General features: G+C 39.3%; 1 protein-coding gene across 4 annotated transcripts in view; it reads right to left on the reverse strand.

The window, feature by feature from the left end:
• Positions 1 to 4,746: 4,746 nt before the first annotated feature.
• Positions 4,747 to 27,965, reverse strand: part of lzts2a (leucine zipper, putative tumor suppressor 2a) — a 155,717-nt gene continuing 132,498 nt past the window's right edge. For 3 of the 4 annotated variants that reach the window (XM_005156687.6, XM_073919892.1, XM_009307258.5), the window contains 4 exons: positions 12,193 to 12,726; positions 10,906 to 11,478; positions 10,543 to 10,812; positions 4,747 to 10,463 (listed from right to left, as the gene is read on the reverse strand). In XM_005156687.6, the coding sequence (XP_005156744.1) occupies positions 9,684 to 10,463; positions 10,543 to 10,812; positions 10,906 to 11,478; positions 12,193 to 12,699 (2,130 nt within the window). In that variant the 5' untranslated portion in view covers positions 12,700 to 12,726 and the 3' untranslated portion in view covers positions 4,747 to 9,683. 4 annotated transcript variants of the gene reach the window in all.

Raw genomic sequence — 27,965 nt, forward strand, 5'->3', positions numbered from 1 at the left:
GGCTGGATGCAGATCCAGGTTATAAGCCTTTTCTTCTGGAAGGTTTTGTGTCCGTGGATAAATCCACTAGTCCGGTTAAAATAACCATCCTCCGTGATACCGGCGCGATGATTTTGTTTATTGCTGCGGACGTTTTACCACTTTCGGATGAGACATTTTGTGGAAGCCATATATTAGTGCGAGGGATTGAGATGGGTGTTACGAAAGTTCCACTTCATGAAATTTACCTGCAATCTGATTTGTTTACTGGCTCTGTGAAAGTTGGTGTACGTGAAAGTTTGCCTGTGCCCGGTGTACATTTTATTCTTGGCAATGATCTTGCTGGCGGTAAATTCATGCCAGTTTTAGAGGTGTGTGAGAAACCTGTGATGTCTGATCATTCAGATGAATTGAAAGTAGATTATCCTGATGTCTTTCCTGCATGCGCCGTTACGCGAGCGCAAGCCCGTAAATTCGCTGATGCGGATGATCTAACTTCGACTTTTATAGCACCTAGCTTTGAGAACGATGTGTTGATGACTGAGAACAAAACTGATGATAGATGCGATGTTCAAGATACCAAGCGTGATCTAAAATTGCAAGTGACTAGAGAAAAGATTATTGCAGCACAAAAAGAAGACGGCTCTTTGGGCAATATCTTTTCTTTAGTTGTTCCGTTGGAAGTTGCCAATAGAAGAAAAATAGCTTTCTATATTGACAATGGTTTACTGATGCGTAAGTGGTGTCCCGACATTACTAATGAATGGGCAGTCGTAAATCAAATTGTCATTCCTCTATGTTATAGGCAAATGGTACTCTCCCTGGCTCATGATCACGATCTTTCTGGACGTTTAGGCATTAAGAAAACTTACCAACGAATTCTGAAGCATTTCTTTTGGCCGAGATTAAAGTCGGATGTAGCGAAATTTTGTAGAACATGCAAGGCATGTCAGTTTTCAGGTAAGCCGAACCAAGTAATTCCACGAGCACCGCTAGTTCCAATACCAGTCATAGGTGAACCTTTTTCACATGTCATAGTTGATTGTGTTGGTCCTCTGCCTAAGACAAAGGCTGGAAACCAATATTTATTAACTATCATGTGTACGGCGACGCGGTTTCCCGAAGCTATTCCGCTGCGGAAAATCACTGCGCCTGTGGTGGTAAAAGCACTAGTGAAGTTCTTTTCAACTTTTGGTTTACCTCGAGTAGTTCAAACTGACCAAGGTACGAATTTTCTTTCAAAACTGTTTGCACAAGTACTAAAGACTTTAAACATCTCTCATAGAACATCCAGTGCGTATCATCCAGAGAGCCAAGGCGCTTTAGAACGGTTCCACCAGACGTTGAAGTCAATGCTTCGTAAATACTGCATGGACACAGAGAAAGATTGGGACGAGGGTACACCTTTAGTTTTGTTCGCGATTAGAGAAGCAGTTCAGGACAGTCTTGGTTTCAGCCCGGCACAGTTAATATTTTCTCCCTCCGTTCGAGGACCGCTCAAGGTGCTCGAAGAAAATATACTATCACCTGTGACAAGTGCTAAAACGAATGTTTTAGATTATGTGAGCAAATTTCGTGAAAGACTACACCAAGCTTGTTCATTTGCAAAAGAGTCGTTAGTGAATGCTCAGATCACTATGAAAAAGAAATTCGACCGTGCATCTGTTTTGCGTAATTTCAACGAAGGTGACCAGGTATTAGTATTATTGCCTGTTGTTGGTTCTGCTTTTTCTGCATGTTTTGCTGGCCCTTACACAGTGATTAAAAAATTGAGTGATACCGACTATGTGATTGACACGCCCGACCGCCGAAAAAAGTCCCGTGTCTGTCACATAAATATGTTGAAAGCTTATCACTCTAGAGAGTCTATCCGTACAGATCAAAAAGAAAATGAAAATGATTTTTCCACTACTGCTCTGGTATCTGAAGTTCTTTATTCTGAGTCTAACTCATCTGAAGATGATGGAGTGATTGTGCGTCACGATTATCAGCAGTGCGCCCGACTTTCTAATTCTGAAGTTCTTGCTGACCTTGATTCTCATTTACATCTACCCGATTCACAGAGTAATGATATTAAAGAATTAATCAGTTCGTTTCCAATGATTTTTAGTGATGTGCCATCCTGTACTTCAGTCTTGCAACATGACATCGATGTGGGAAATGCTAGACCGATTAAACAGAATGCGTATAGAGTGAGTGCTGCGAAACGCGCCGTGATGAAAGCCGAGGTTGATTATTTGCTGAACCATGGTTTGGCAAAACCGAGTTGTAGTCCATGGAGTTCACCATGTTTACTGGTCACGAAAAGTGACGGTACCGCTAGATTTTGCACTGATTACAGAAAACTTAATGCTGTGACTGTTCCTGACTGTTTTCCTCTTCCGCGCATGGAAGATTGTGTGGATAATATTGGTTCCGCGAAATTTGTCAGTAAATTGGATTTATTAAAAGGGTTCTGGCAAATACCACTCACAGCTCGTGCATCTGATTTATCTGCTTTTGTGACTCCAGATAATTTTACGCAATATTGCGTAATGGCTTTCGGCATGCGTAACGCGCCAGCCACAATTTAGAGACTTATAAATTGTGTGTTAGCTGGAGTTGAAAACTGTAATGCATACTTGGATGATGTCGTGATTTATTCCCATAGCTGGGCGAATCATATTTCCACTCTCAGGGAAGTATTCATGCGTTTCGAGAAGGCATCTCTCACGGTGAACTTGGCTAAATGTGAGTTCGGACAAGCTACTATCACGTATTTAGGTAAGGAGGTGGGTCATGGTAAAGTGAAACCGGTGAACGCGAAAATAAATGCCATTGCAGAATTCCCCATTCCTACTACGCGTAAAGAACTGCGTCGATTTTTAGGAATGGCAGGATATTATCGCAATTTCTGTAAGAATTTCTCGACCGTTGCTAATCCGTTAACATCACTGCTTAGTCCATCCTGCAAATTTGCATGGTCTGATGATTGTCAGCAGGCATTTGAGAATATAAAAGCTCTCTTATGTAGCGCACCTGTGTTTGCCGCACCAGATGCCACGAAACCTTTTACGTTGGAGATTGATGCGAGCACTGTTGGAGCAGGTGCAGTGCTCATTCAAGAAGACGCCCGTGGCATTGAGCATCCAGTATGTTATTTTTCTCGCAAGTTTAACAAGCATCAAGTAAACTATTCGACCATTGAGAAGGAAACCCTGGCATTGTTAATGTCTTTGCAGTTTTTTGATGTGTATGTGAGTTCAAGTGGTTTTCCAGTCACTGTGTTTACTGACCACAACCCTCTAGTGTTTTTAGGCAAAATGTACAACCATAACCAGAGACTGATGCGTTGGTCCTTGGTGACCCAGGGATATAACCTGGTTATCAAACACAAGAGGGGGTCCGAGAACATCATTGCTGATGCGCTGTCCAGAGCTGGTATTGTTGGAGACTTGGAGTGAGTAAATTATATGCATTGCAATGTGTATAATTTTTTTTGAGGAGGGAAGTGTTACATTTCACGTATATTTTGTAGTATTTTTGTTGTTTTCTGCTCTGCGCTCTTCTCTCTCTTTTTCTCTCTCTTGTTGTGGTCCTATCCTGTTTCAGGTGTGCTACCATTGGTCGGGTGAGCTGTCATTCACCTTCGTCACTAAATCGGCGCGCCAATAAGGATCGGGTCCGCGCAATATAAAACCGGTGCGCTTGCGCTGTTCTGGAGGAGCGCTTGGCCTGCCAATCTCCTCACTTGTGTTGGCCGGACTGTTTGTTTGATTGATCCGCTTGATTTGTTTGCGAGTGCTATTTTCTAGTTTTCTCCCTGTTTATCCTGATTTATCAGTTAAACTTGTGCTGCTCTTGTTAATGTGTAGTGAGGTTTTGAACGATCTTTATGAGAATTGGATTACAGTTTTGTTTCTACATTTTTCTTCGTTCAGTCAGTTTAGTGGGTTGGGGTTTAGTTAGTTCGTTTTGTTATATTTATTTCTTTGTTTTGGCAACACTCCTATTTTTCTTTAGTTAATTCAATTATTTAAAAAAAATACATTTATCTTCCATCTTACATGCATTGTTTAACATTATTCATTAATAAATACTTACTTTTTGTTTCACTTATCAAGCGTATGCGTCTTCTCCTCATTCACCCAGCATCAATAGACTCACTGATTGTTACGTATCATCCCTTTAATTATTTACCATCATAAACACGTAACACATATTCAGTTAATTAAGACTGATCTCAGAACTAATTATACGTTATTGCTCACTGAGCAAAGCATTGAACTGCATTTTTGCTAATTAAGCTGCCAACACCCAAAACATGGATGCTTCTACAAGATGGGAATCTCAAAACTCAAAGTCTTACATGAAAATCTTCTAAATCTTAAAACTAAAGTGAAGATTCAACTCTAACAAGTCTTTCTATTAACGTTAGACACCTACAATTACTTTTATTGTCAATATTTTCTTCTCTTAATTCAATCCCACACAAAGCATTCCTTCATGTTGTCCCAACACGAAACGCTTAAGTTAACTTAATGGTGGACAAATTCAAGTGGACTGAACATAAAACAAATAAATTGGCAAAAGAAATGACAAGAATTGCATTGTTTCAGCTCATTTTAACCAAGTAGTTTGAACAAGCAGCAGGAATTATTATTTTACATCTTGTAAAAAGAGAATCCTTTAAATCGGGATGTCAATATAATCGGTTTAATAAAATCCCTTATTATATTTTTTCTTATTGTAAAATTGTTGGCTTAAAACATTACAAAAAACCCATCAGACTTTGCATGAAGTGACTTTAATTAAAAACACATTTTTACAAGAAATATACAACAGAGAAATATACAAACATGACTACAAACACTACAGACTGACAGAGGAAACAACACAAGCACATACATGAGGGCAAAAAGGTTAAAAGTTAATTCGCTTTGGTCTATTCACAGTGGTTACACCTTCAAAATAGATATTTTTCATGTGTAAAAACAAATGTTTAGAATATGTCAATAATATTACAATATGACAACTATTTACACGTGTGTTCCCATCAGGGTTATGTTTGACATGTCAAGGAGGGATGCTCAGGACATTATCCAAGGGTAAGAAAGCTCTTTTTGTACACTCATGACATATATGTGTACAGAGATGATTCTGACAATGAAAGAGATAATAATCTGAGCAGGATGAAAAATAAACACAGTGAGACAATTCCTCAGGTGGTTAGAAATGGTCAGAATTAATCAAGACCAATCATAGTGAGCCATTCTGACAGCTACTGAAAGGAATCATTTGGCATTTGATGAAAGGAATACAAAAATGATCATTACATAAATAGTGTTTGTTTTACTGTAGTATTATATTGCTTTATATAAAAGGAAGCACTGAGTAAAGAATGTGAACATGTATTGACTATAGGCTGCTGAAGAGAATCTGCAAAATGCACAACAGATTATCTTTGGCTGAAACAGCTACTTTTGAAGTCAAAGTTCTTGATGTTTTATCGTCAGATTTGGTCTTCCCTGATTACAAAGCCTTGTTTACACCTGGTATTAAGATGCATTATCTGATCACAAGCCGACAATGATAAAAACAAATCTAAATAGGGGCTGAAGTGTTTTGAGCTTGTCCATTTTCGGCTTTTTCAAAGGCCATCAAACGCATTCAGTCAGATTACCTAGTGTAAGCACTCATTTGCTTGAATGTGTTTAAGCAAGCATAAAAGACCACCTACTCTCTGACCTAATTCTTAAACATTAGAGGACATTGTTTGAGCATGAAGCCAGACAGGGTTTAAAACGGCTGTCTGATGTCAAGTTTGGTTTAAAGTTGAACAAAAAAGAACTACCCAGCAAACAATTTTGTGTTTAATTTTTTGGCCCACGATGATGACTGGCTTATTAGCTGTTTCAGATTTCCAAGAGCTATCCTCTTGGAGTTCTGTGCTGAGTTGGGTCCAGATTTGGAAAGAGAGACAGCGAGGAGGCTCCAAGGTGGCAGGGTGCGCAATGGGTGGCTTCTAGCTAAGTTTTTTTAATACTATTGAGCGTAATTATTTAACTGCATATCAGGAGACCGTGGTTATCCATTAAAGACGTGACTGTTAACCCCCCCTTAACAACCCACAAACTAACCAAGAGCGCAGATACAATGATGCCCATTCTCTCACTCAATCAGTTGTAGAGCGGGCAATTGGGCAGCTGAAATGCTGGTGGCACTGCCGTGATAAGAGCGGAGGGGTGTTGCTATACCGCCCTAAAAATTATTCCTCTAATTCATCTGTGTCTCACACAGACAGGGATTCCCCTGCCTGTTCGATTCACACTTTGACGGTGCGCTGCTGTTCTCCTCCTAACCTGCACCTTTAGATCTGACCATGTCTTTTTTAATTTGTTCACAGTGCGATGTTCAGACCCCACTACGTTAACCGCGTCAGCTAAACTCTTGCACTCTATTTTTTCTTTTGCTATTAATTCCGGAGGACAAACTTGCAAACAACAGTTTTTTCTCCGGTCTATCTCTAAAAGGACCACCTTCAATTCACATTCTGTGACATTTCTCTTCTTGCTTGCTTTTGCCACTGCTTTTTCTTTTGGTTTTGTGGAGTCATTATCATATTTATACAGGGGAGGAGGAGGAAAGAAGGGGTTTTGCGCTTATTTCCCATTAGATCAGATGTACAAAGAGAATATGCATGAGATTCCATGTACGCAGTGTTTCAAACATCTGTTTTTTTACTGTGTACCCACATTTACAGCTTTGTCCGTATGCAATGTTTTTGTAATAATTCAACGCAAGTCTTTGTACATGAGGATGTAAATAAGATCTTCTTTAGTTGCTTGTGAAAGTGCATATACCAGGTGTAAACATGGCCTAAAAGTGATCAGGCAAGTGGTTTTGCCTCTTTTTCCACAGCACACTCAAAACTGATTATGTAATTATGCATTATTGCTAACAAAGAACGCCCCGTGACAATATGCAAATGCCAGCTACTGTTTGAAATACTGTATGAAGTGCTAATGGAAAATTATCTTTCTGGACAAACTGATATTTGTTGAACCCACCAACTTACTTGTGTTACCACAAAAAAACTTGAGGTGCTACATATAAAAAATATACATCATATATTCATATCTTCATTTATTTATATTTTGCTTTAAAGAATCTGTTCTTGTAAAAACATAGTTTATATAGTGTATATATATCCCTTAAACAAAGTGAGCACAAAGGTTTGATTAGTAATTCTCAGATTGTATGCAAAATAATATCTATGCATTCATCAACTATGTCATTTACTTAGCAGAATCGGTTGGAAAATCTAACTAGTTGACCTTTGTGACACAACTCAATGCCAGACTGTCTGGCCACAGAAACGCTACGGTGTCATGCACACATGCTGTTCACTCTGTACAGTGTGCATGGCAATACTCAAAAAGAAAAAAAATATATATGTATTGCCTCTATATTTGCTAGTTACATCTGCTAATATATCATCTAATTAAAAAAAATAACACTTCTACATCAATGATTAGTATCAAATGTAGTATAAGCAGCAGGGCTGTGAGATGAGAGGAAACAGTTCTCGCTGCATAGAGCCGTAAACGGCTGAGAAGAAATGAAACAATGTTACTGAGGACTCAACACCAGCAAAGTGACAACAGCACAAATGAATGCAACAAAACTGAACATACAAATTCTTCCCATCAGTGTTAATGCTGGTTTGATGGGCGAAGTGAGTAGTGTGCTCATTACAAGGTATGAGGAACTCTACGAAACCTTTGGCCTGCGTGCTGTAATTCTTTCCATCAGTTTTTAGGCCTCATATATCCATTTTCCACCATCAGAAACCAGTTTAGGTTTAGTTTAGGCCCAATCCCAATTATATTTTTGTACCCCTTCCCCTTGTCCCTTAAAACCGAGTGTGAAGGGGAAGGGCTTCAAAATGAACTCCTAAGAAATGCACCTGCACACGTCATTGCAATCACTTGCTTTATATGAGATCAGGCGATTGCAGCTGCTGTAGTTATTCCAGTTGTGTTCTTTTTTTGGTATTTATCTTCAAGAAATCCCTGAAGGCATATATTATGTTATCATAACGATCTAATGTGGCAATAAAATCATAACTGTACTGCGCATTTACACAGGGGCCATATTCATCATTCACCATATTTTCCATATACCATATATTCACCATAAAAAACAACATTAACATTATAGCAGACACTGTAAAAAGATCATTCCAAGCCACTAGACATTACTGACAAGGTATTCGAGTGTCGAGTGTCAGAATGTTGTGGGACTGCTGTATAGGAAATATTATTATGCATTATAGATAGCCAAATTTAGCAGGTTTTATTTTAGCGTTTTTTTTTAAAGCATGACAGCAAAACACATACGCGGTTATGAATATATTAAAACATATGCTTGTTTGTTGTAAAAATTCGTAATAATGACAAAAAATACTAATTTGTCGATCCCCTTACTGCAGGTGCAGCTATGCGCCTGTTGTGGCTGGTGTATTCTGGGAAATTTTCTTACCCCTTGGTTTTGAGTGTGGTCCTAAAAAATCTACATTTAAAGGGCTATTTTCCCCTTCCCCTTGAAGCCCTATGCCTTCAAGCTAAAGAAAATTGGTTAAGGGGAAGGGCTAAGGGGTAGAATTGGGATTGGGCCTCAGAGTCAGTGCTATTGTTGGTTCGAAGCTGGTTCGTCTGATGAGCCTTCTAAGTACTGATTTGCTTTTCCATTGGAGCAGGGGTGCCCAAACTTTTTCTTATAAAGGGCCAAAAAGTTTGATTGATCCATCTTGCAGTGTAAGCACAGCACCGACAGAACGCTACGCCAGATAGTCAATTGTGACACGACTACTTTGAAAACCGTGCAGTCTAAACTCGGCATTAAGTACCATTGTCTTGGTTCAGAGCTGGTCATATATGTGGCAAAAGATAAAGAACTGATTTGGATCTAGGCTCTGGCTCTGAACCAGCACTGGAACTGCCTTGGTGGAAAAGGGGTTTTAGTCATTGTATTTTTCATTTTTTTTTTTTTGCCAAGTCTTTTCTGTGTGTAAGTTATTTAGCTTAGCTAAGGAGAGATTGTAATTAAGGCTGCCAATCAATTTTTAACTAGAAACAAAATGTTACATTATTATTGGAGTATTCAATAGAAACTCTTAAAAGTATTATATATTCTCTTGTTAGTCCTATTTAATTAAAGATAAGCCTTTCATTGTCTGCAGCCCACAGTAGCCAATTTACTGTAGCAGTTAGGCTTGACAAGCAGTTTCCATGTAGTTCACAAAAGATGCATTCTAGCATGCAATGTTATAAACTTCTTTGGTTGCTCTGTCACATCTTGCTGTTCATTGCAACTTATTGTCGTTCAGAATGGTTAAAACGTATCTTTCGTGAATTTTTTGTGGGAAAAGGAACTAGGAACAACGCACCATCTTTGAGTACATCCTTCCCTTCGCCAGTGGCACCAATTAACTGCAGGACACAGTAATTGTACATTCATCTGAGGTCCCACACAGGTTTCTGAGGCAGGAAGTGATCATAAAGATGTCTAAATACAAACATTCCCTGTGTTATTGGCCTCTGTGGATATGACAATAATAACGGCTTGAACATTATTCTTTTTGAAATAGTATATAGAAGCATGCCAAATGACACTGCAGTGAAGAAGACTGGTGCTTCTTACAAGCACAGTGGAGATGTGGGTTAGATTTCAGTGGCAGTTATCTCTTCAAAATGGATCTCGTTGCTACGCATGTCAAACTCCTCCATGTCCCTGTTTTCCAGCTCCAGACTAAGTTCCCTCATCACACGCTCAAGGTCGCGGTTTCTGCGGTACATCTGGATGTAGTTCTGCTGCAGCTGCTTCTGGTAACGAATCACCTTGTCTTTTTCTTCCTGCCACACCCTGCGTTCATCCTCAAAGCCCTCAAGCTGGTCTTCGCTTCGCCTCCTCTCATACATCAGCTCTGCCCGAAGGCGGTCCACCTGCTGACGGAGACCATGAAGCACATCTACGCTCTGGCGCTGTGCCTTTGCTTCATCACTCTCATATGCAAGAAGTTGCTCTTCACTGCTGTTGTCCCGGAAAGCAGGGCTTATCCCATGACCAATCCCCCCACGGCTTTGGGGGAGTGGCAAGCTCATGGATTGGCCCTTAGAAGGAAGAGTTTGGGGTGTGGGCACAGCCATAGCTTCTTTAAGACGAAGGGACTCTTCTTCCAAACGACCCATCTTCTCCCGAAGGAGCTCAGCTTCACTTTTACGGCGTTGCAACTCATTTTCGCAAACCTCCAGTTCAAGTGTGCGTGTGCGAGCTGTGGCGTGGGCTTCCTGAGAGCGAGCCTGGCTAGCTTGAAGCTCAGAACGAGCCTCTCTCAACTGGGCCTTCAAAGCAACAATTTCACTGGCCTTCTGGCCAAGATCTGCCTGCACATCCTTCAGCTGCTGTTTTAGCAAAGAGATCTCCCCTGATTTCTGACACACCTGCAACACAGAAACATTCATTTTAAAACCAGCTGAATGTAATAGTCTTTTATATGTCCACACAGCAAAAAGGCCTCACCTCCCACTTTGTCTCCTCTAGACGAGGGCCAAATTGAGTCTGCTCCCTCTCAAAGGAGGCACATCTCTTTTCCAATGCCTCCCGTTCCTGCAGCAGTTGGGAGAAGTCCTCCTGTAATTTCTTTTTCTCCTGCTGCAGTTGAAACACCTGCAACTGTAGAACCTGCTGAGCACGTTGTGCCTTCAGCTGCACCTGCTTCATTTTTGATGCACAGCTCTGCCGAAGATCCTCCATTTCTTGCTCACAGCGCTTCTGTTTCTCCTCATACACCTGCATTGAGAATACAGATGATTTAAGTTGTATCGTGTATGATAATTTCCTGTCAAACTGTTGTAAAAACTGGTAGAAATCTAGGATCATTACCTGACATATGGCTGCCTCATTTTCATCCAGGTTGTCCCTGAGTTGCTGCAGCTCCAAGTCTCTTTCCCTCAGCTTCTCCTCAAGTTCCCGAATGACACCTTCATATCCTTCTCCTGGAGCTGGGGAGCGGCCACATGAACCGCTGTCCGAGAGGGGCTGGCCACGCCCACTTAAAGACCCTGTACTCTTACTGGATGAGGATCGTCCACTGTCAGAATTAGAGTGTCCGTGGCCAACGCCAGAGCGTGTGGTTTCCATGTGCCCATTAGGTACCTCACTCTGTGTCAGGCTGTACCCTGTGCTGCTGTAGGTCGGTAGGCTGGAGAGGGAGTTGCGGCCTGAGTCTGACATGGTGCAGGACTGGCTACTCCGTGCATTGCGTCCCCCACTGTATGAGTTGCGCTTCTCCTGACAGCCCGATCCTGCTCCAGTGCCAGGAAGCAGGAGATTGAGACTGCCCTGGCTTTCAGACAGACTGCCTCCTGATCTTGGAGACAGGTACTGCACAGAGTTGCGGTTCTTTGGCAAAACAGGCTTAAAGGCAGTGGGCCGGATCAGTATTTTCTCCATACTCTGTCGTCAAAAGTAAATGGTTAATCTTAACCGTATACCAAAACTGTTCAACAAAATTGAATTCTCTAATGCTCACCAAGCATTTATTAATCAAAAATATAGAAAGACAAAATGGCAAAGCTTTTGCCATTGTTTTTTGGTGCTTAGTTTTTTGGCAAAGCTTTTTTTCAGATGCCATTTCACATGTGTATCTTAAAAATATTAAATGCATTAAACCTCCAAGAACACCATCTTTTAGTGTTGTAAGTGTAATGAGGTATCATTGATTAAATGTGTATGGTGAGTGATGGCATATTGACGTTTTGCAGTATTTAAATGCTCTCCTTCTTCATTGGAAAGGAAAAGCTGAATAGATGTGTGAATTGTCAGCCGCCATTCTTTATACTAAAACAATTAAATGACACCTCAACAACGAAACAGTGGGTCACATTAGAAAGAAAATGCTTTAAGAAATGTCCAGGGTTTAAACACTGTTAAATTAACTAAAACAGTTTTTTACAGTAAGTCTCTTTTGAAAAATATCTGCATGATATCAATTAAAAAATCATGTATACTTCTAGAAATAACTTTACAAACCCTGCCTGATTGTATTCTTGGTTACTGCATTTTGGTTCACTTTATATCTTAATTTTTTTTTAAATACATTGTCACTAATTTACAATTTATTGTATTATTTTTGTTTTCAAATGTCAACTGATCAACTCCAAGACTTACCTTTTCCAACCTGCCTGACACTGGGACGAGTTTTGGCGGAGGTCCACCGATGTTACCATTCATGCCTCTGTTATCAGAAGGTTCTTCAGTGTCACTGGATGGGCTGCATGTGCTCACGTGATTATCATTCCAATCACCCACTGGCTCATCACTCAAATAGCCATAGTTGCCATTGCCAGCCGAGATGAGGGCAGAAGACTTGTTCTTAGCGGGTAGAGGAGGCTGACTGTTCAGAAGCTGCTCCTGTGAGCTGGAGCTGCGCAGTGTGCCCTCTTGTTGTCGAAAACAGCTTGTAGCTGGTGTGGGTTTGCGATATCTGGCACCAAAGTCACTGGCGGCTCGACAGTGGCGTTCCTGGTAGGTACGTCCAGAGATGAGGCTGCTGACAGAACCCATGGTGCCAGTGACATCTACTGTGGGGGAGTGAGACACTGAGCAGCACTGCTGGACGTCAGTACTGGGCTTTGGGTGATCAGTGGGTACAGGCAGTGCCTGAACTAGAGCCATGGTGAACACCCGACCAGGACACACACTCTGTAGAGAGAAAAACAGTGGACAAGGAATAAAGATTTTGTAATTGGCATGGATGTCATTTATCCTGTAAAATAGATTATTCTGTTGGTCATAATTACACTAGCTTCATCATTTTAAAACACATGAACATGTTGATGTCACAGCTTAAATTTCTCATTGTACTCAGAGTATAGCCACAGGTTGCTTTTCAAAAAAAAAAAATCTTTGTATCTCGATGGGCTTTTTTCAACAGGTAGTTACAGAACTCTGTTCTAGGAACTAGCCATAGAGAAGTGTATTTTCACCTAATGTAATATTCTTAATTTGCAATGCTTTACAGTGACAAGATGGTCAAAACTTTTTTTTTTTTGTGTAGCATTCAACAATTTTAGCAACTACAGGATGGAGGGCAAAATGTTGATCAAGTGTGCATAAACTGTTTACATGTATTTTTCAAAAATGAAGTTGTCGGTGTTTCATGTGGATTGTAATCAGCCAAACAACATACAATTACATTGGGTTAGCTCAGTGGTTCTCAAACTTTTTTCACCAAATACCACCTCAGGAAAAATGTGTCTCTCCAAGCACCACCATAATGACCAGTATTAAAATACAGTAGCGCAGTAGGCTTTATTAAGCAGCTACATCACTGCACAGTGCAAAAGCGTGGCAGATTAAGTCTTCTTATTATGAATATTTATTATTGTCAGCCACTTTAAACATTATAAATAGTTTGAACATTAAGATTGTACTGTGCTTACAATTAAAAAGAAATAAAGAGTCACAGTTTAAATCAATATGTGGCACTGTTCTTAAAAAGTAAACAGCTGTACTTAAAAGCATTAACAAAAAGTAGCCTATCCATCAAAACCTGGTAATGTTCCTTGGACCTCATAAATATAAGCTATATGTCATAATATTCATATATGAACTCTTTTTGATACATTTTGAAATATATGTTGAATGTATATATAAATTATTTGTATATCTTTGAAATTTAAACATTAACTTATATTTTAAATAAAGGAATTGGATTTACATATTTAAATTAGAAATTAAATCTGCTTACTGTGCGTTAGAGTAGGCTTTGTGTGTCATAAAAGCAAGTGATTAAACCATACCTGTCAACATTGGGATATAAAAATACGAAATACGCCCCCAACAACCGTTACAAATATGTGGAGGAGATTACATAACTAACATTAGAAAATTGAAAATAAAATGAAAGGTTCAGCCTTTTAAAAAAAATTTACTGATCACATTGGTGTTATCGTACGCATTAAAGGGTTAAAGTATGTTCATTTTTTTACTTTAGTTATTCAGAAATTCCACTAGAAGGAAGCCTTTTAATAAAGCCCTCCCTTATTTTTAACTGCATTAAAGTTTATATCACATTTACTATGTACTTAATGTAGGACTCTTCTTTTGAAAACAGGAGACGCAACAAAGCCAGCCACAGTTTGTTTTCCATATTACAGTTTTTCTCAGTTGCTTTGATACATTTCTCACAACACTATTTACATTTGCACAACAGTTAATGCATTTCTCAAAACAAATTGTCATTTGTGCACATCATAGTAGCAGTCTATCATTCTTTCCAACAGATTGCAAATGCCTTTGGACATGCATCAATTGCTTTCATATAACTCTCTGCTCTTTTATAACATTATTATTTGTTAATGTCATGTCAGTCAAGATTAACTTAACTTGTGAATACTGAATATTCATAAAACTAATAGTTCTCATTTCATTACCTGAGTCATTACATACAAAAATGTATGTATTTTCTTTTCTTTTACAATGTTTTGTAGTTTCAAGGCTTTCACTTCCTCCACCAGGCCCATGATCGTCTTCTGCTGTTGTCTAACAACAGAGACTTCTTCTGTCAACATATCCAGCGATCGCTTGATATCATCAACCTCCTCCATCTGTGTGGTAATCTTTTTTGGTGTTTTATCGTTCTTTCGTTTTTAATATTTTTTTTGTAGCATAACCTCAACACCAGCAAGCACCAGCAAACACTCTCTCCACCGGAAGGTTCGAAATTAAATGTTTAAAATGTAATGTTTTTGCCGTTTAGTCTGTGGCAGTTCATCTACAATGCAAACTTAACTTCACACAAGTTGAAAAACAAATTGCACAATAATGATAGCGCTCTTTGCAGGGATCGAACAAACAACTTTTAGGTTTCTAGCTCTTTAAATTATCCATGTAACCAACATGATTAATGTTTTAATATTACATACTGTAACTTTAAAGGCCATAACATAAAACAAAACTTCTAAAAAAAAGGGCAAGCAAGCATTAGCAGCACATTGCATATCTTGTGAATTGGTGTATTAGAGTTTATTTCAAAGATGGGCATTGAAGGGTATATATTTAGTCTGCTGTTGTGTGCTAAGAGCAGCCTTGCCATGTGGAATAATCTGCAAAGAGCCTGCCAGTCCAATCAATTACACACACCCTCAATGCACTTCAAAAATCACTCCGATGCACTTCAAAGAGCCACATGCAAGAGAAACAGTCCAAGTTGCCATGAGAGATCAGACCGTCCTGTCTGCATTGGCATCTCAATGACCTCTCTGCCACAGGGAAAATCCAGTAAAGAGAAGACCAGTCTTACTCAAACTTCTCATAGGACATTCCAGTTCTGTTCACTCATCCACATGCCACCCCCCCACATGCCATTTTAGCTGAGGTTTGAATTCTGATGAAGTCAAAGTAGCATACTTCGGCATGGGAGGACAGCATTTCTGTTGTCCCAGCCTTCCTGCACCATCTATCAAATTGTGATTCTGCAGAGGCCTGTTTCCATTTGTGGGATAAAACTGCATTTTCAGTGAATACCTGAGGGTCTTAGGAATTTAATTGTCATCCTCATCTAAAAAAAAGTCCAAAGCTTGGATTTATTTAAGATAAAATATTATAATCTTCCACAGGAACAGCACCTCTACCATTTCACTTAATTTCTACAAATGAAGTGCATGCAGAAAGTGTTCATAGCGCTTCACTTTTTCCATATTTTTGTTACAGCCATATTCCAAAATGGATTAAATTCATTTATTTCCTCAAAATTCTTCACACAATACCCCATAATGACAATGTAAAAAGATTTTTTGAAATTGTTGAAAATTTATTAAAAATAAAAACCCTAAAAAAAAAAAATAAAAAAAAATCACATGTACATCAGTATTCACAGCCTTTGCTCAATACTTTGTTGATGCACCTTTGACAGCAATTACAGCCTCAAGTCTTTTTAAATATGATTGGCACAGCTATCTTTGGGAATTTTGCCCATTTCTCTTAGCAGTACCTCTCAAACTCCATCAGGTTGGATGGGTAGCGACGGTGTACAGCCATTTTCAGATCTCTCTAGAGATGTTAAATAGGATTTAGGTTTAGGCTCTAGGCTCACAGACAGAGTGACCATCAGGTTATTGATCACCTCTCTGACTATGGCCCTTCTCCCCCCACTGATCACTCAGCTTAGATGGCCGGCCAGCTCTAGGAAGAACGCTGGTGGTTCCAAACATCTTCCACTTACGGATGATGGGAGCCACTGTGCTCATTGGAACTTTTAGAGCAGCAGAATTTTTTCTGTAACCTTCCCCAGCCTTGTGCCTCGAGACAATCCTTTCTCGGAGGACTACAAACAATTAATTTATCTTCATGCTTGGTTTGTGCTTTGACAAGCACTGTCAACCCTGGGACCTTATATAGGCAGGTGTATGCCTTTTCAAATCATCTCCAATCAACTCAATTTACCACAGGTGAACTCCAATTAAGCTGCTGAAACATCTCAAGAATGATCAGGGAAAACAGTGTACCTGAGCTCAATTTAGAGCTTTACGGCAAAGGCTGTGAATACTGATGTGCATGTGATTTTTCAGTTTTTTTTTTTTTTTTTTATAAATTTGCAACAATTTCAAAAAATCTTTTTTATTATGGGGTATTGTGTGACGAATATTGAGGAAATAAATGTGAATACATTTTGGAATAAGGCTGTAACGTGAAAATTTTTGAAAAAGTGAAGCGCTATGAATACTTTTTGGGTGCACTGTATATGCTTTAATTCAATCAACAGCAGTCATTGACTTTATGATAAGGTACAGTGTCTCCAAAACTTTAAAGAACTTGTGAAGACATGACTCTTTTGCAAGCACTTAATCACCTTACACCCTTGAACCAATAAACTTAGGACCTGTTTACATCTGGTATTAGGAAGACAAAAAAGTAAAAAAGACACATTCCTATTTATACCTTACATTTTAATCTCATTAGACCATTTGATTGACCTTTGTCAAGTATGACCTTTTAAAAAAATAACAATAATTTGAAATAATCCATTGCCATTTTCATATGAAAAAGGAAGGTTACAAAGAAAAACAATACAGAGAACAACAGCCATTTGCCTTCAAGTCAAATATACAGTTTCAGTTGTTTATATGAAAATGTCCCTTAATGGAATAGAATTAGGTCAGTAGCCAATGCCAAATGTGTCAGAATTTGAAACAAATTGCGCTCTTATCCGAAGTGGTTTATTAATAAGAATAATGCAAGATAAAACAATCAATAAGCGGAAGATGTGAAAAAAGGCATGCTACAAAACCATAACAAAATTCCAACAGATCTTTCAATTTATGAAGAAAAAGCATTATTAGTAAAAATTAATGCAAAAAGTTAATATTTTGATTTCATCATTAATTTTCCTTCGGCTTCCCTTCCAGCTGCAACCCAGTACTGGGAAACACCCAAACACATCCAAACACTAAGGCCAATTTAGCTTATATAATTCACCCTTAGCGCATGTCTTCGGACTGTGGAGGAAACCGGAGCACCCGAAGGAAAGCCACGCCAACAAAGGGAGAACATCCAAACTCCATACAGAAATGCCAACTGACCCAGCCAAGAATAGAACAAGCGACCTTCTTGCTGTGACGCAACAGTGATAACCACTAAGCCACGGTGCAGTCATCATTTTGATTTTGTTATGTTAAATCACAATAGACCCATGAATTATCTTTAACAAAAATTCTGGCTCTAGAGCAAGGGTGCCCAAACTTGCTACTGGAGTGCCAGTGTCCAGCAGAGTTTAGCTCCAACTTGCTTCAACACACCTGCCAGGATGTTTTCAGTAGAAACCTAGAAAGAGCTTGGCTGTATCTAAAATTACCCTGAAGAAGCAGCCGCATCTAGAAGTGTCTGCAACCATAATGGACATTCTGAAGTGAACTGAATCTATCCAACAATGCAATCCAATAACACATATACAACGCATGGACACTCAACAGCTAGAACATACCCAAAATTTGCTCAAAGGATTAATTTCAGCATCTGACCATAAAACCATGGCCATGTAGTGGAGTCCAATCAATGAACAATTCAAAATAAAACATTTTTTAATTAAAGCAGTGCTAGTATACATGACAGACATTAGCATACTTTGTTTCATTACTAATAAGACAGCTCACTATATAACTATCACAGGGTCTGACTGAGACGTTTAAAATCTAATCTGCCTAAGGTATTTATCAACCAGCAAAACATAAACAAAATGACATTCCTTTTGGTACCAACAATAGTGCTCAAAGTCCCTTGTTCATTTTGATTCACTCCTTCAAGTGGACTATATTAGTGAAATGAAAAGTAAATGAGGGTATGAGGGTGATTACAGAGCTCAATTAGCTATTTCAGGTGTGTCTAATTGGTGATTGGAGCTAATTCTGTAGGACACCAGCCCTCCATGACTGTGGCTGTTTTTCAATTCCAAGAACACAGAGAAAGTGAAGACCGGTCTTGCCAGGTTACCTCAGAGAAACAAACTCAGAAGACCGCGAGAACAGAGAACGCGTCCTGTGAGAAATGAGATGCTACTTTCTTCCTGATGGTCACATGACCTTCACACATTGTTAATGGAAATGTATTTAAACATTACAGCATTCACACGATGAGTAATTGTTTTCCACCTTTTTACAATATCTACCACGTATAAAAACTTTACAAATATACGTTGCACAATACAAATGAAACTTATTTTAATACAAATTTAAACAAATAAACAACCTTAATGCGATTATGCCTTTATTAAGATGTTCATGGAAATGTTTACTTTACCGTCTCATATCGTTGAATATAGACATGAAAATATCAATCTTTCTGTCACAGCTGAGGAAAAGAATAATAATTATTAAAAGAAAGAAAATACTTGGACAAAACAGTGCAGTGAATGAGGTTCAACTGAAAGTTCTGAGAGAGAAGAAAGAGGGATAGCGTGACTCTCTGAGAGTAACAGTTTCCAGGGCGGCTTTCTTTAATGGCTCACGCACATGGTTCCACTAACATGACTATCAGGTATTTCTACATCAGCGCTTCTTATAAAGTAAGCTCCTGCAGTCAATCCAGCACTCGTACTGCACTGAGACTCAAACAATCATTACTTAATGCAAATATCTTACAAACCTAACCAAAAGTTTTAATCTCAGAGCGTGTCCAAGACCAGAAAAAGGCAAAGTCATATAATGCTAAAAATCATCATGGATCACCTCACTCATTTTGAACTTGCTTCAACTAATTCCACTCCTACCTACAAGCCAGTTCTTACACTTTGTTAAAGCCAACCTGCACCATTCCCAACCAGATTCCAAATGGTACCCTAAAGTCAGTCGATTCGAATGTATGATTGAATGGCCGTTATAAGTGATTATCAGTTGATATATATGGAACAGTAGGGGCCTTCTGTTTCTACTGTTAGGCTCAGAAGGCTGTTATCATCCATCCACAAGGTTAATCCGCTATAGATCACATACGGCTGCGGACAGAAGTTACAAGAACAAGAATTATTTATATTATTTATTAAATTTCCCATTTATTGTATTTTATTAACGTCTAACTCTAGCCCAACTCTAAACCCAACCGTCACAGTGATGTAAAAACAGATCTAGATCTAGAGTCTTCTTTACTAGAATAACTGATCAACTATATATATATATATATATATATATATATATTATATTGAGGGCGATGCGGTGGCGCAGTGGGTAGCGCTGTTGCCTTACAGCAACGCATTTCTGTGTGAAGTTTGCATGTTCTCCCCGTGTTCACGTGGGTTTTCTCTGGGTGCTCCGGTTTCCCTCACAAGTCCAAAGACATGCGCTATAGGTAAATTGGGTAGGCTAAATTGTCTTTAGTTTTTGTGTGAGAATGAGTTTGTATGGGTGTTACCCAGTGATGGGTTGTAGCTGGCTGTATGCTGGATAAGTTGGCAAGTTGAGCCTCAAATCTCTCTTCATTAGGGACCAAGCATCGAAATGGTGCGTAGGCCCTGTTGGAAAAGCTCTGTTTCTTCTTCTTTTTCTCTGAAATGAAGTGCGAAAACTCCCGAAACTTTGCACATGCCCCAGATATGATGAAAATTTACGTTTGTTATAAGTTTTGGAGAAGGGTGAGGCAAAATGGCTCGACAGTGCCACCTATGCACTTTTAACAGACTCTCCCCCGAGCTACGTTTCAAGCACACATACAAAAACTGGCACAAATATCAAACATGCCAATACCTACAAAAAAGTCTCTTGGAGCAAAATCTCAAACCCAACAGGAAGTCAGATATTTTTAACTTCCTCTGCCGAAAAAGTGCAGTTTTTGCCATTTCCAGGTGTTGTACTTTAATCCCTAGGATTTTATCCGATCAACAAAAAAATTAGGTATTGTAATCTAAAGGCCTTGGCGATGTTAAAGATCTAGAGTTTAGAGACTCTAGAGATCTAGAGTATTTGCCGAAGCGTGTGACCGTGGCGGCCTCTCAAACTTTGACGATTTGCCACAAAACAGGAACTCTGAATTTACAAATTTGATGACAGTCCTGACCTGAACACATTTATATGCCAATATTACAATTACAGTTATAGCGCCAACTGCTGGCAACAGGAAGTGACATGTTTTACAGTGCAACAAACTTCTCCTACATTTTTTTTCACATTAAATCCATGTTCCATTAGTTTAGTCCAAAGACCTTTGTGATACTAAATTGTGAAGATCTAGAGTTTTTGTCGAAGTGTGGTTTATTCATAAACTAATTTCGAGAGGATCACGTGCTTATAATCAACACGGCTGGCTCCTGGTTAGCTCCGTAATCAGCCCTATTAGATGATTCTGGAAGCATTATAAATAACCTGAGCTTTTCACTCCAGTTATCTTCGTCTTGAAGCTCTCCCCTTTCCACCCTTACATCCTCCCACTTTTTCTGATCGGGTGACACAGTGGCCCAGTGGCTAGCACTGTTGCCTCACAGCAAGAACACCCCCAGTCCAACCCATCGGGCCGGTTGGTGTTTCTGTGTGGAGTTTACATGTTCTCCCCGTGTTCGCGTGGGTTTTCCCCGGGTTCCCCGGTTTCCTCCCACCGTCCAAAAACATAAACCATAGCCAATCGACTAAAACAAATTATCAACCAATACAACCTGAGTTTACACTTCTCACGGTGACAAGTAGGGGAGTTCTCGAGACCTACCTGACCTCGAATTCCCCTCTCGCCCTTCTAATGAGAGGGAGCCCCGGGCTCGAGGATATTACTAGCTCAGGGCTCTCTCCCGGGACAGCATGCCAAATACGCTTTATTGATTGTCAGCTAAGTGTGAACTCTTGAAGAGTATGTCCGTGGCGGACTAACAAAGTTCAGTTCTTCGCTATGAAGGAGGAAGTACTTATAACTAAATGTCTGATCTGCCTGAAAATTCACATGTTTGATGAGACTCCTCTCCTGAAGACATCTACATGCTACAGTTACAGTCATGCTATGAGTTACAGTCATAACATGTGTTACAGTCATAGCACCACCTGCTGACAGAAGGAAGTTTGGCATACATATGTGGATTTCTTAGATTGTTTTAAATTTATTGGCTTAAATCATTATTGTCCACTGTTCTTTGTCATCCTAAGGCCCGTGTGAGAGGTCCCTTTCATCGCTGCTTGCAGCTTTAATTTTGCTGATGTTACTGCTTATACTATTGACGTCTCTCTTGTATTAAAACTCTCCCTTCAGTCTCAAAAGTTCTTTATTGGCACTATCGGTTCTTCATGAAGTAGGTTTTTACAAAATCTCTTTATAGATTCATAGAACATCTTTTCTTTATATCCTAATGATTTTTGGTATTGAATAAAAATACTTTAATTTTGGTATGAAGTATTGTTGGCTGTTTCTACACATTTATCAGTGAACTTTAGGACTGGTTTTGTGCTCCAGGGTCACATAACATGTTAATTAGATATTTTTGCACACATTATTTATAAACCTTCAGACATTTTGCACTTCCAGGTCCCTTTCCAGGTACATATTTTACATATCATGCTTTACTGTCCTGTACTAAAAGATGGTTCACTAACACGATCTCTCTCACTCTTTCTCAGTCTTTGATCCGTTTTGTCTCGACAGTGAGAGGATAGTGCATCTCTCTGCTGCAGGTGTTTCTAATCATATTCCACAGTGAGGTGGCTGGTGGCTGAAATCTCGTTATGATAAGTCTTAATAGTGCCGCTGCACCGGAAAGGATTAGCGCTGAGGTGTGAATCCTCTGGGAATCACAGAGCTTCTGAAGCAGAATAGGATGGAATTCCAGCATTGAGCCTGGAACCCAGCAGAGCTCCAAATCTCTAAACCCTTAATCACATTTGGTCACTGTTTGGTTCAAGTGTAGTTGCAGGGGCAGGATATTTGATGTGTGTGAAGATCCCGATCAAAGCCTCTTCCCATGGAGATGTTGACATTGTGGCGTCCAACACCAAAGTCTTTGTTCTGTTAACGTCAGGCTTTGTCCTCTGACTGTGCATAACTCATTATCATTTACTCTTTACTTAACATTGACTCAAACGAATTAACTAATTTTAAAGTTGGACAGATGCTTCAGTTTGTTGTGACTGGTCTACTGCTTACAGGGTGTTTTAAGTCCATTTACTTCTGCAATTCAGATGTTCTTTTGTGAATGATTCTTAAGTCATGTGTCGGGTCTAAAACACTTTTAACTTAACCCCTTTTGACCATTTCCAGAGGAAGAAGAAAACACATTACATCTGATCTAAATTTGTGTTAGCTACAAAAGACGTCCAATTGTCCAGACATGTGATTGTTATAAGATGAGAAAGTGCACTAAAGCATGATGCTCATACGGACCTCTTTATAACACACTGATGACTGAAACTGTAGTTCTTCGTATCGTATTTGTTTATGCAGTTGTACACCACACTAAGTCCTCCTGATAAAAAATGTCGAGTCTCAACAATCACCTTAGATGCTGATTATGTCAACCCAGGCTTATAATGATTACGTACCCCTATATACATTTCTGGAGAGAGCAAAATATGTCCCAGGAGCTACTTTTTTTTCAGTTTTTGTTTTCACAAACTCGCCAGAAGCCGCTGTGTAAGCTTTTTTAGATCTCAAAATTTTCTTGTGAGTGCCATTCGCTCCTGCTGTTCTCACGGATATCCACCAGAGGCCGCTGTTGACTAGCTGACTGACCAATCCCCCACCCTCCCCCTTCCCTAAACCCAACCAATAGTATTTTGAAAAGCATCGATTGACCAGCTGGTAAGCGAGAAAAGGAACCGCATCATACCGCCTCGTATTTTTTTTTAAAGATGAAACGCAGCAATACGTACTGTGGCTCTGTTTACATTATTTGCAGAAATGTATATAGAACTATGCTTTCAGAATTAGCCTGTGTTGGATTATGTACTTCATTCAGTGTTATCCAATGGCTGTCTGGAATACTCGATTCTGATTGGTCAGTCATGTCATTCCAAGCTATTCTCAAACAACAACCGCTAATAATGCAGGCTCATGCGGAAACTTCTAAACAACTTAACCATCAAGGAATATCGAGTTCAACGGCTAATCAGCCGGAATCAGCTGAGGTGAAGTGATGGCCACAAGTGAAACCTAGCTCTTACTCAAGTGGCCATGCCCTTAATTAGGACTTGATATAATTTATTATAAAGGAAATGGATGAGTTATAAAAAAAAAAAAATCACCCCCCTCAAAGTTGTTATGAAGGGTAATATTAGCTATATGAACCAAAATCATTCTTTCTACCAGACTGTAAACCTTTTTTCTGGTGTAAAGTTGGCCATTTTAAAAGTGGGGTCAATAGAAATCTGCTCTTTTATGGATCCAGGACTAGCGGAATTTCGATGAATTGCAGTTTCAGTTACTTCCGTATTTGCTTCTCGAAGGAGAGAGGGAGGTTGCAGCTTGGTTGTGTAAAGTGTAGACAGACAAATTGCTTGTCATCAAAAATCATCTTGTCATAATGTGTGGTTTTAGGACACAGTGTTGCATACTAAAATTGTACTTGTAAGAATATGAATACACAGAAGAACCAACCCCCCTCCACCCCCTACCCCCAGGATTACACCTATGATTATACACTAATGAATAATATGTAAACTTATGATTTTAAGGTCATGCAGATGTCAGTTTTGTTTTCAGGATACCCAAGACAAAGTCTAATAAACAGTGTTGCACAACCCTCACAGTCACAGAAACACAGGAAACTAGAGAGAAGTGGAGGCAGCACAAAGGAAATGCTGACCTCATCCACTGCCTCATCTGACTGTTGCAAATGCAACCACACATCCTCATTAACACTGTTTGTGCTTCCTAAAAAAAGAGAGGACAAAAGTACATGCTTGGGTAAATACAGCCCATGGAAAGTGGACAATTAATCCGCAGGACTGGCTCCTTGTGCTCTAAATAAGGAGCCGCATAGTCTCTCTGCGCTCAAGTGAGAAAGTTAAAGTGATCAGTAAAACTTATGATACTGGGTTTACCGAATATGAAGCCTCCAATGGAGGATCTGAGCACTGAAGTGGTCAGCTGTTTATTTACATTCTTCAGGGATCTCTGTGCCCCGATAACCTTCTAGTCTTTCTCATTAGTCACTCTATCCCTGCGTTTCTTTTTAATCATACCTTTCCCTTCCTACTCTCCTTAGAGTTGCTCATTTTCATTCCTTAAAGGAACATCCGGGGTTCATTAAAGCTTATCTACAGCATTTGTTATATAATGCTGCCTCTAAACTTGGAAACTTTTAGGCAGTGTTTCTGCCAGGTAAAGGTTTCTTAGCTTGAAACTGCATGTACTGTAGATTCACAGACTGTTGTCTACAACCAGCAGAACATTTTTCCCATACTGTCTGCATATTAAAGATATTCTTCAAGAAAAATACGAACAGTTGCTGCGGCTGTTTACTTATTTACTGATCAGCTAGCAGTAGGTCTCTATTCCATTCTTGCATTTCTGCTTTATTTAAACACGAGTAAGAATTATACCAGTGATGTTGATAGATATGAATCAGTGTACTGCTTTAGCCACATATCAGAACCACCCTAGAGATCTCTGACCAGCCGCTAAACAACCTGCGGCTTTGCTCCGACACTTCCTGCCAGCTGCACTGTTATTGTCCCTTCATCAGATAACACACACAGCACCAACACCCTCGTGGCTATATTCACAAACACTCACACTTACAAAAAAAGAAATCATGATCACGTGATTGGAGCAGAAAAGTAAACACGCTGTTAGTGATCTAAAGGACCTACTCTGAAAAACACAAAACCACTCTGATTAGGTTGCTTCAATTACAAGGTGTGCATTTTGCTAGTTAATCATTCATATGTGCTATAGAGAGTAATTGTAGCACTAATTAGGCTTAATTAACAGAGTCTTTGTTGTGCTGCAGTCACACTAGAGTTTGAGCTCGCGAAATTCTGTTGTATGGCACTGTCAAAAGGGGCGGGGTTAAACAAGTTAATTATATTAAATAAAAACTAGTGATTGATCCATATTTTACATTTCTGTCCAGAGAGGTCATGTTTTGATCTTTGATTGACCTCACACAGCCATGTCATGCAATTTTGCAGATCAGAGATCACCAAGCTTAAACTTAGCAACACAGGGAACTACAAATCGCAGTTGCATGAATTTGAATTGAAGTATATAAGGGGTTAAAAGTGCAGGGTGATCGAGGCTTTAGAACGAAGGAAATTACCTATTTACATTTACTACAATGAGGCAAAATGGCGTTAGGTTTTAGTGTTGGGTTTCTGCCATATTAAGAGATAATACAAAATACAATTTTCTAAAAGAGATAAAGAGATTGATAAAGACCATGAAGCATCACCCAGATACACACAGAGGCCCATATTAAAACATCACCAATATTTTATTGTACTATTTACTATATAGTCCACTAGATAAAGTTTTATCTTCTTGTGAGCTGGGTCTCCTTCAGCATGCAGAAAGTTAACAAAATAAAATGGCGGCATTGTGAATAGGTGCACACATCATTTTTGTTTTTATGTTTAAATGTTTTTTTTTTATCATTTTTATCATCATTTAGGTTTTTATTACAGTGTTGGTCAGTTTGTCTGCTTGACAATCTTATTTTGCAACACAGCATAAAAATTACGGTGAAAGTAATTTTTATGTTTAGTTAAAAATTGTACATTAAAAAGGGTCATATTTTGGTTTTAGGGGTCTCCAACAACAGGCTGATATGCATGCAAGGTCAAAAAAAAACTTTTATTGTCTTATAATATGCACTTATTTTAACATAATTATCCCAAATTATTTTTTCATTCTTAGTGAATTAAATGCTAATCTGAGCTGATTGGACCGATGGCAGTCTGTTGCAATTGGTCGACAGCATTCAGTGCGAGACAAAGTGAAATGCCCACCACGGCTTACCAACAATATTGAAGTGGTCAGAATGCATAGTGTATGTGTGCATTCTGACTACTTCCGCCACCCTCCTGTTTTGTTATTTATCCTGAAAAACTCCCGTAATTTCAACCATTCCCACCGGTCCTCAGCATTTTGGTACGGTCTGTGAAACCCCCAGGTCGCCAACACTGGTAGTGTTGTGTTTGTCTGCCCCTCTTTCTTGCTACTGTGTTTGTGGGCGGGGCGGGGATTTTAATTTTCCTGAGTCTGCGCACGCAGTAATTGGGTAGGGCTTAAGTTTCGTATCAGCGTCATGTCGATACGGCTTAAGACTAAATATCAAGACGATAAATTTAAAGCACTATGAGTCGACTCTTTTATAGATGAATCAATAGATTTAAACACTGTGCACTTTCAGATCTAAGCCTTAGCTGGAAATTTAACTTCACTTAGAGCTGTGGTACACACACTGTGGTGATCCCCACACATTTTCACCACAGAAGAATAATTTTGGAAAGTCAATTTATTCTTTGATCAACTGATTGCCCTAAAGCCATATAAATAATTAAATGTCTCACTGTTTGGCTATTTTCAGTGGTGGCAAGAGTACAAAAAAATCTTACTCAAGTAAAAGTATCATTACTTGCCCAAAATGTAGTGCAAGTAGAGTAAAAGTATCTGTTGTAAATATAAAAGTAAAAAGTAGCCTTTCTAAAAGGACTTAAGAGTAGTGAGTAGTGAGTTTAAATGCAATTTGTGCGGTAGTGTGAAAACGTAACATTATGTAGTGCATTTAGTAATTATTTAAGACCATTTTAGTCAAAATACAGTAGACACCCATCATCTTTTCATTCTTGACATGCCGTCCAAACAGTCTCTGGGACACTTTTAATGCTTCCAAATGGTTAGCTGCTCTTATGCAGCGTTTACACCAGACGCGGAAGGCGCATCAAGCACGAGTGATTTACATGTTAAGTCAATGCAAACACGCGAATAGACATCCTGCAGTGCAATATGTGCGAATGGCGGGGTGTGAATGGCGAGGTGCGAATTGAACATTTTGCGCATTTAAAACGTTTAACGCGCATTTTCAAAAATCTGAACTTAAGCTGCGGTCACACTTGACTTTTCTACCCTTAGACTTCCATTCATACGCACGCGAATGCGTCAGACCGGAAACAAAAGGTCATGTGTCAAATTTCGCAGGTTGCAGTGGTGCAAAGTTTAAGCTTGGTGAATTCTGACCTGCAAAATCACATCCCTTGACTGCGTGAGACCAATCGAGGATCAAAACATGACATTTCTGGACAGAAATTTAAATCATGGAGCAATCGCTTGCTTTTTTAAATGTCTAATAAGCTTTTTTAATCCCACCCCTTTTCACAGCGCCATATGACAGGATATTGCATGCTCAAACTCTATTATGACCGCAGCCTAAAGCAGACATTCGCGCCACGTTAACCAATCAGAAGCTTGCTCTTGTAGGGGACGCAACTGTGACGTACACCTATTGTTGGTGTCCCCGGGGGAACGCGGCTATTTAGGCG

This window comes from Danio rerio, chromosome 13 (assembly GCF_049306965.1).
Source record: "Danio rerio strain Tuebingen ecotype United States chromosome 13, GRCz12tu, whole genome shotgun sequence".
NCBI lineage: Eukaryota > Metazoa > Chordata > Actinopteri > Cypriniformes > Danionidae > Danio > Danio rerio.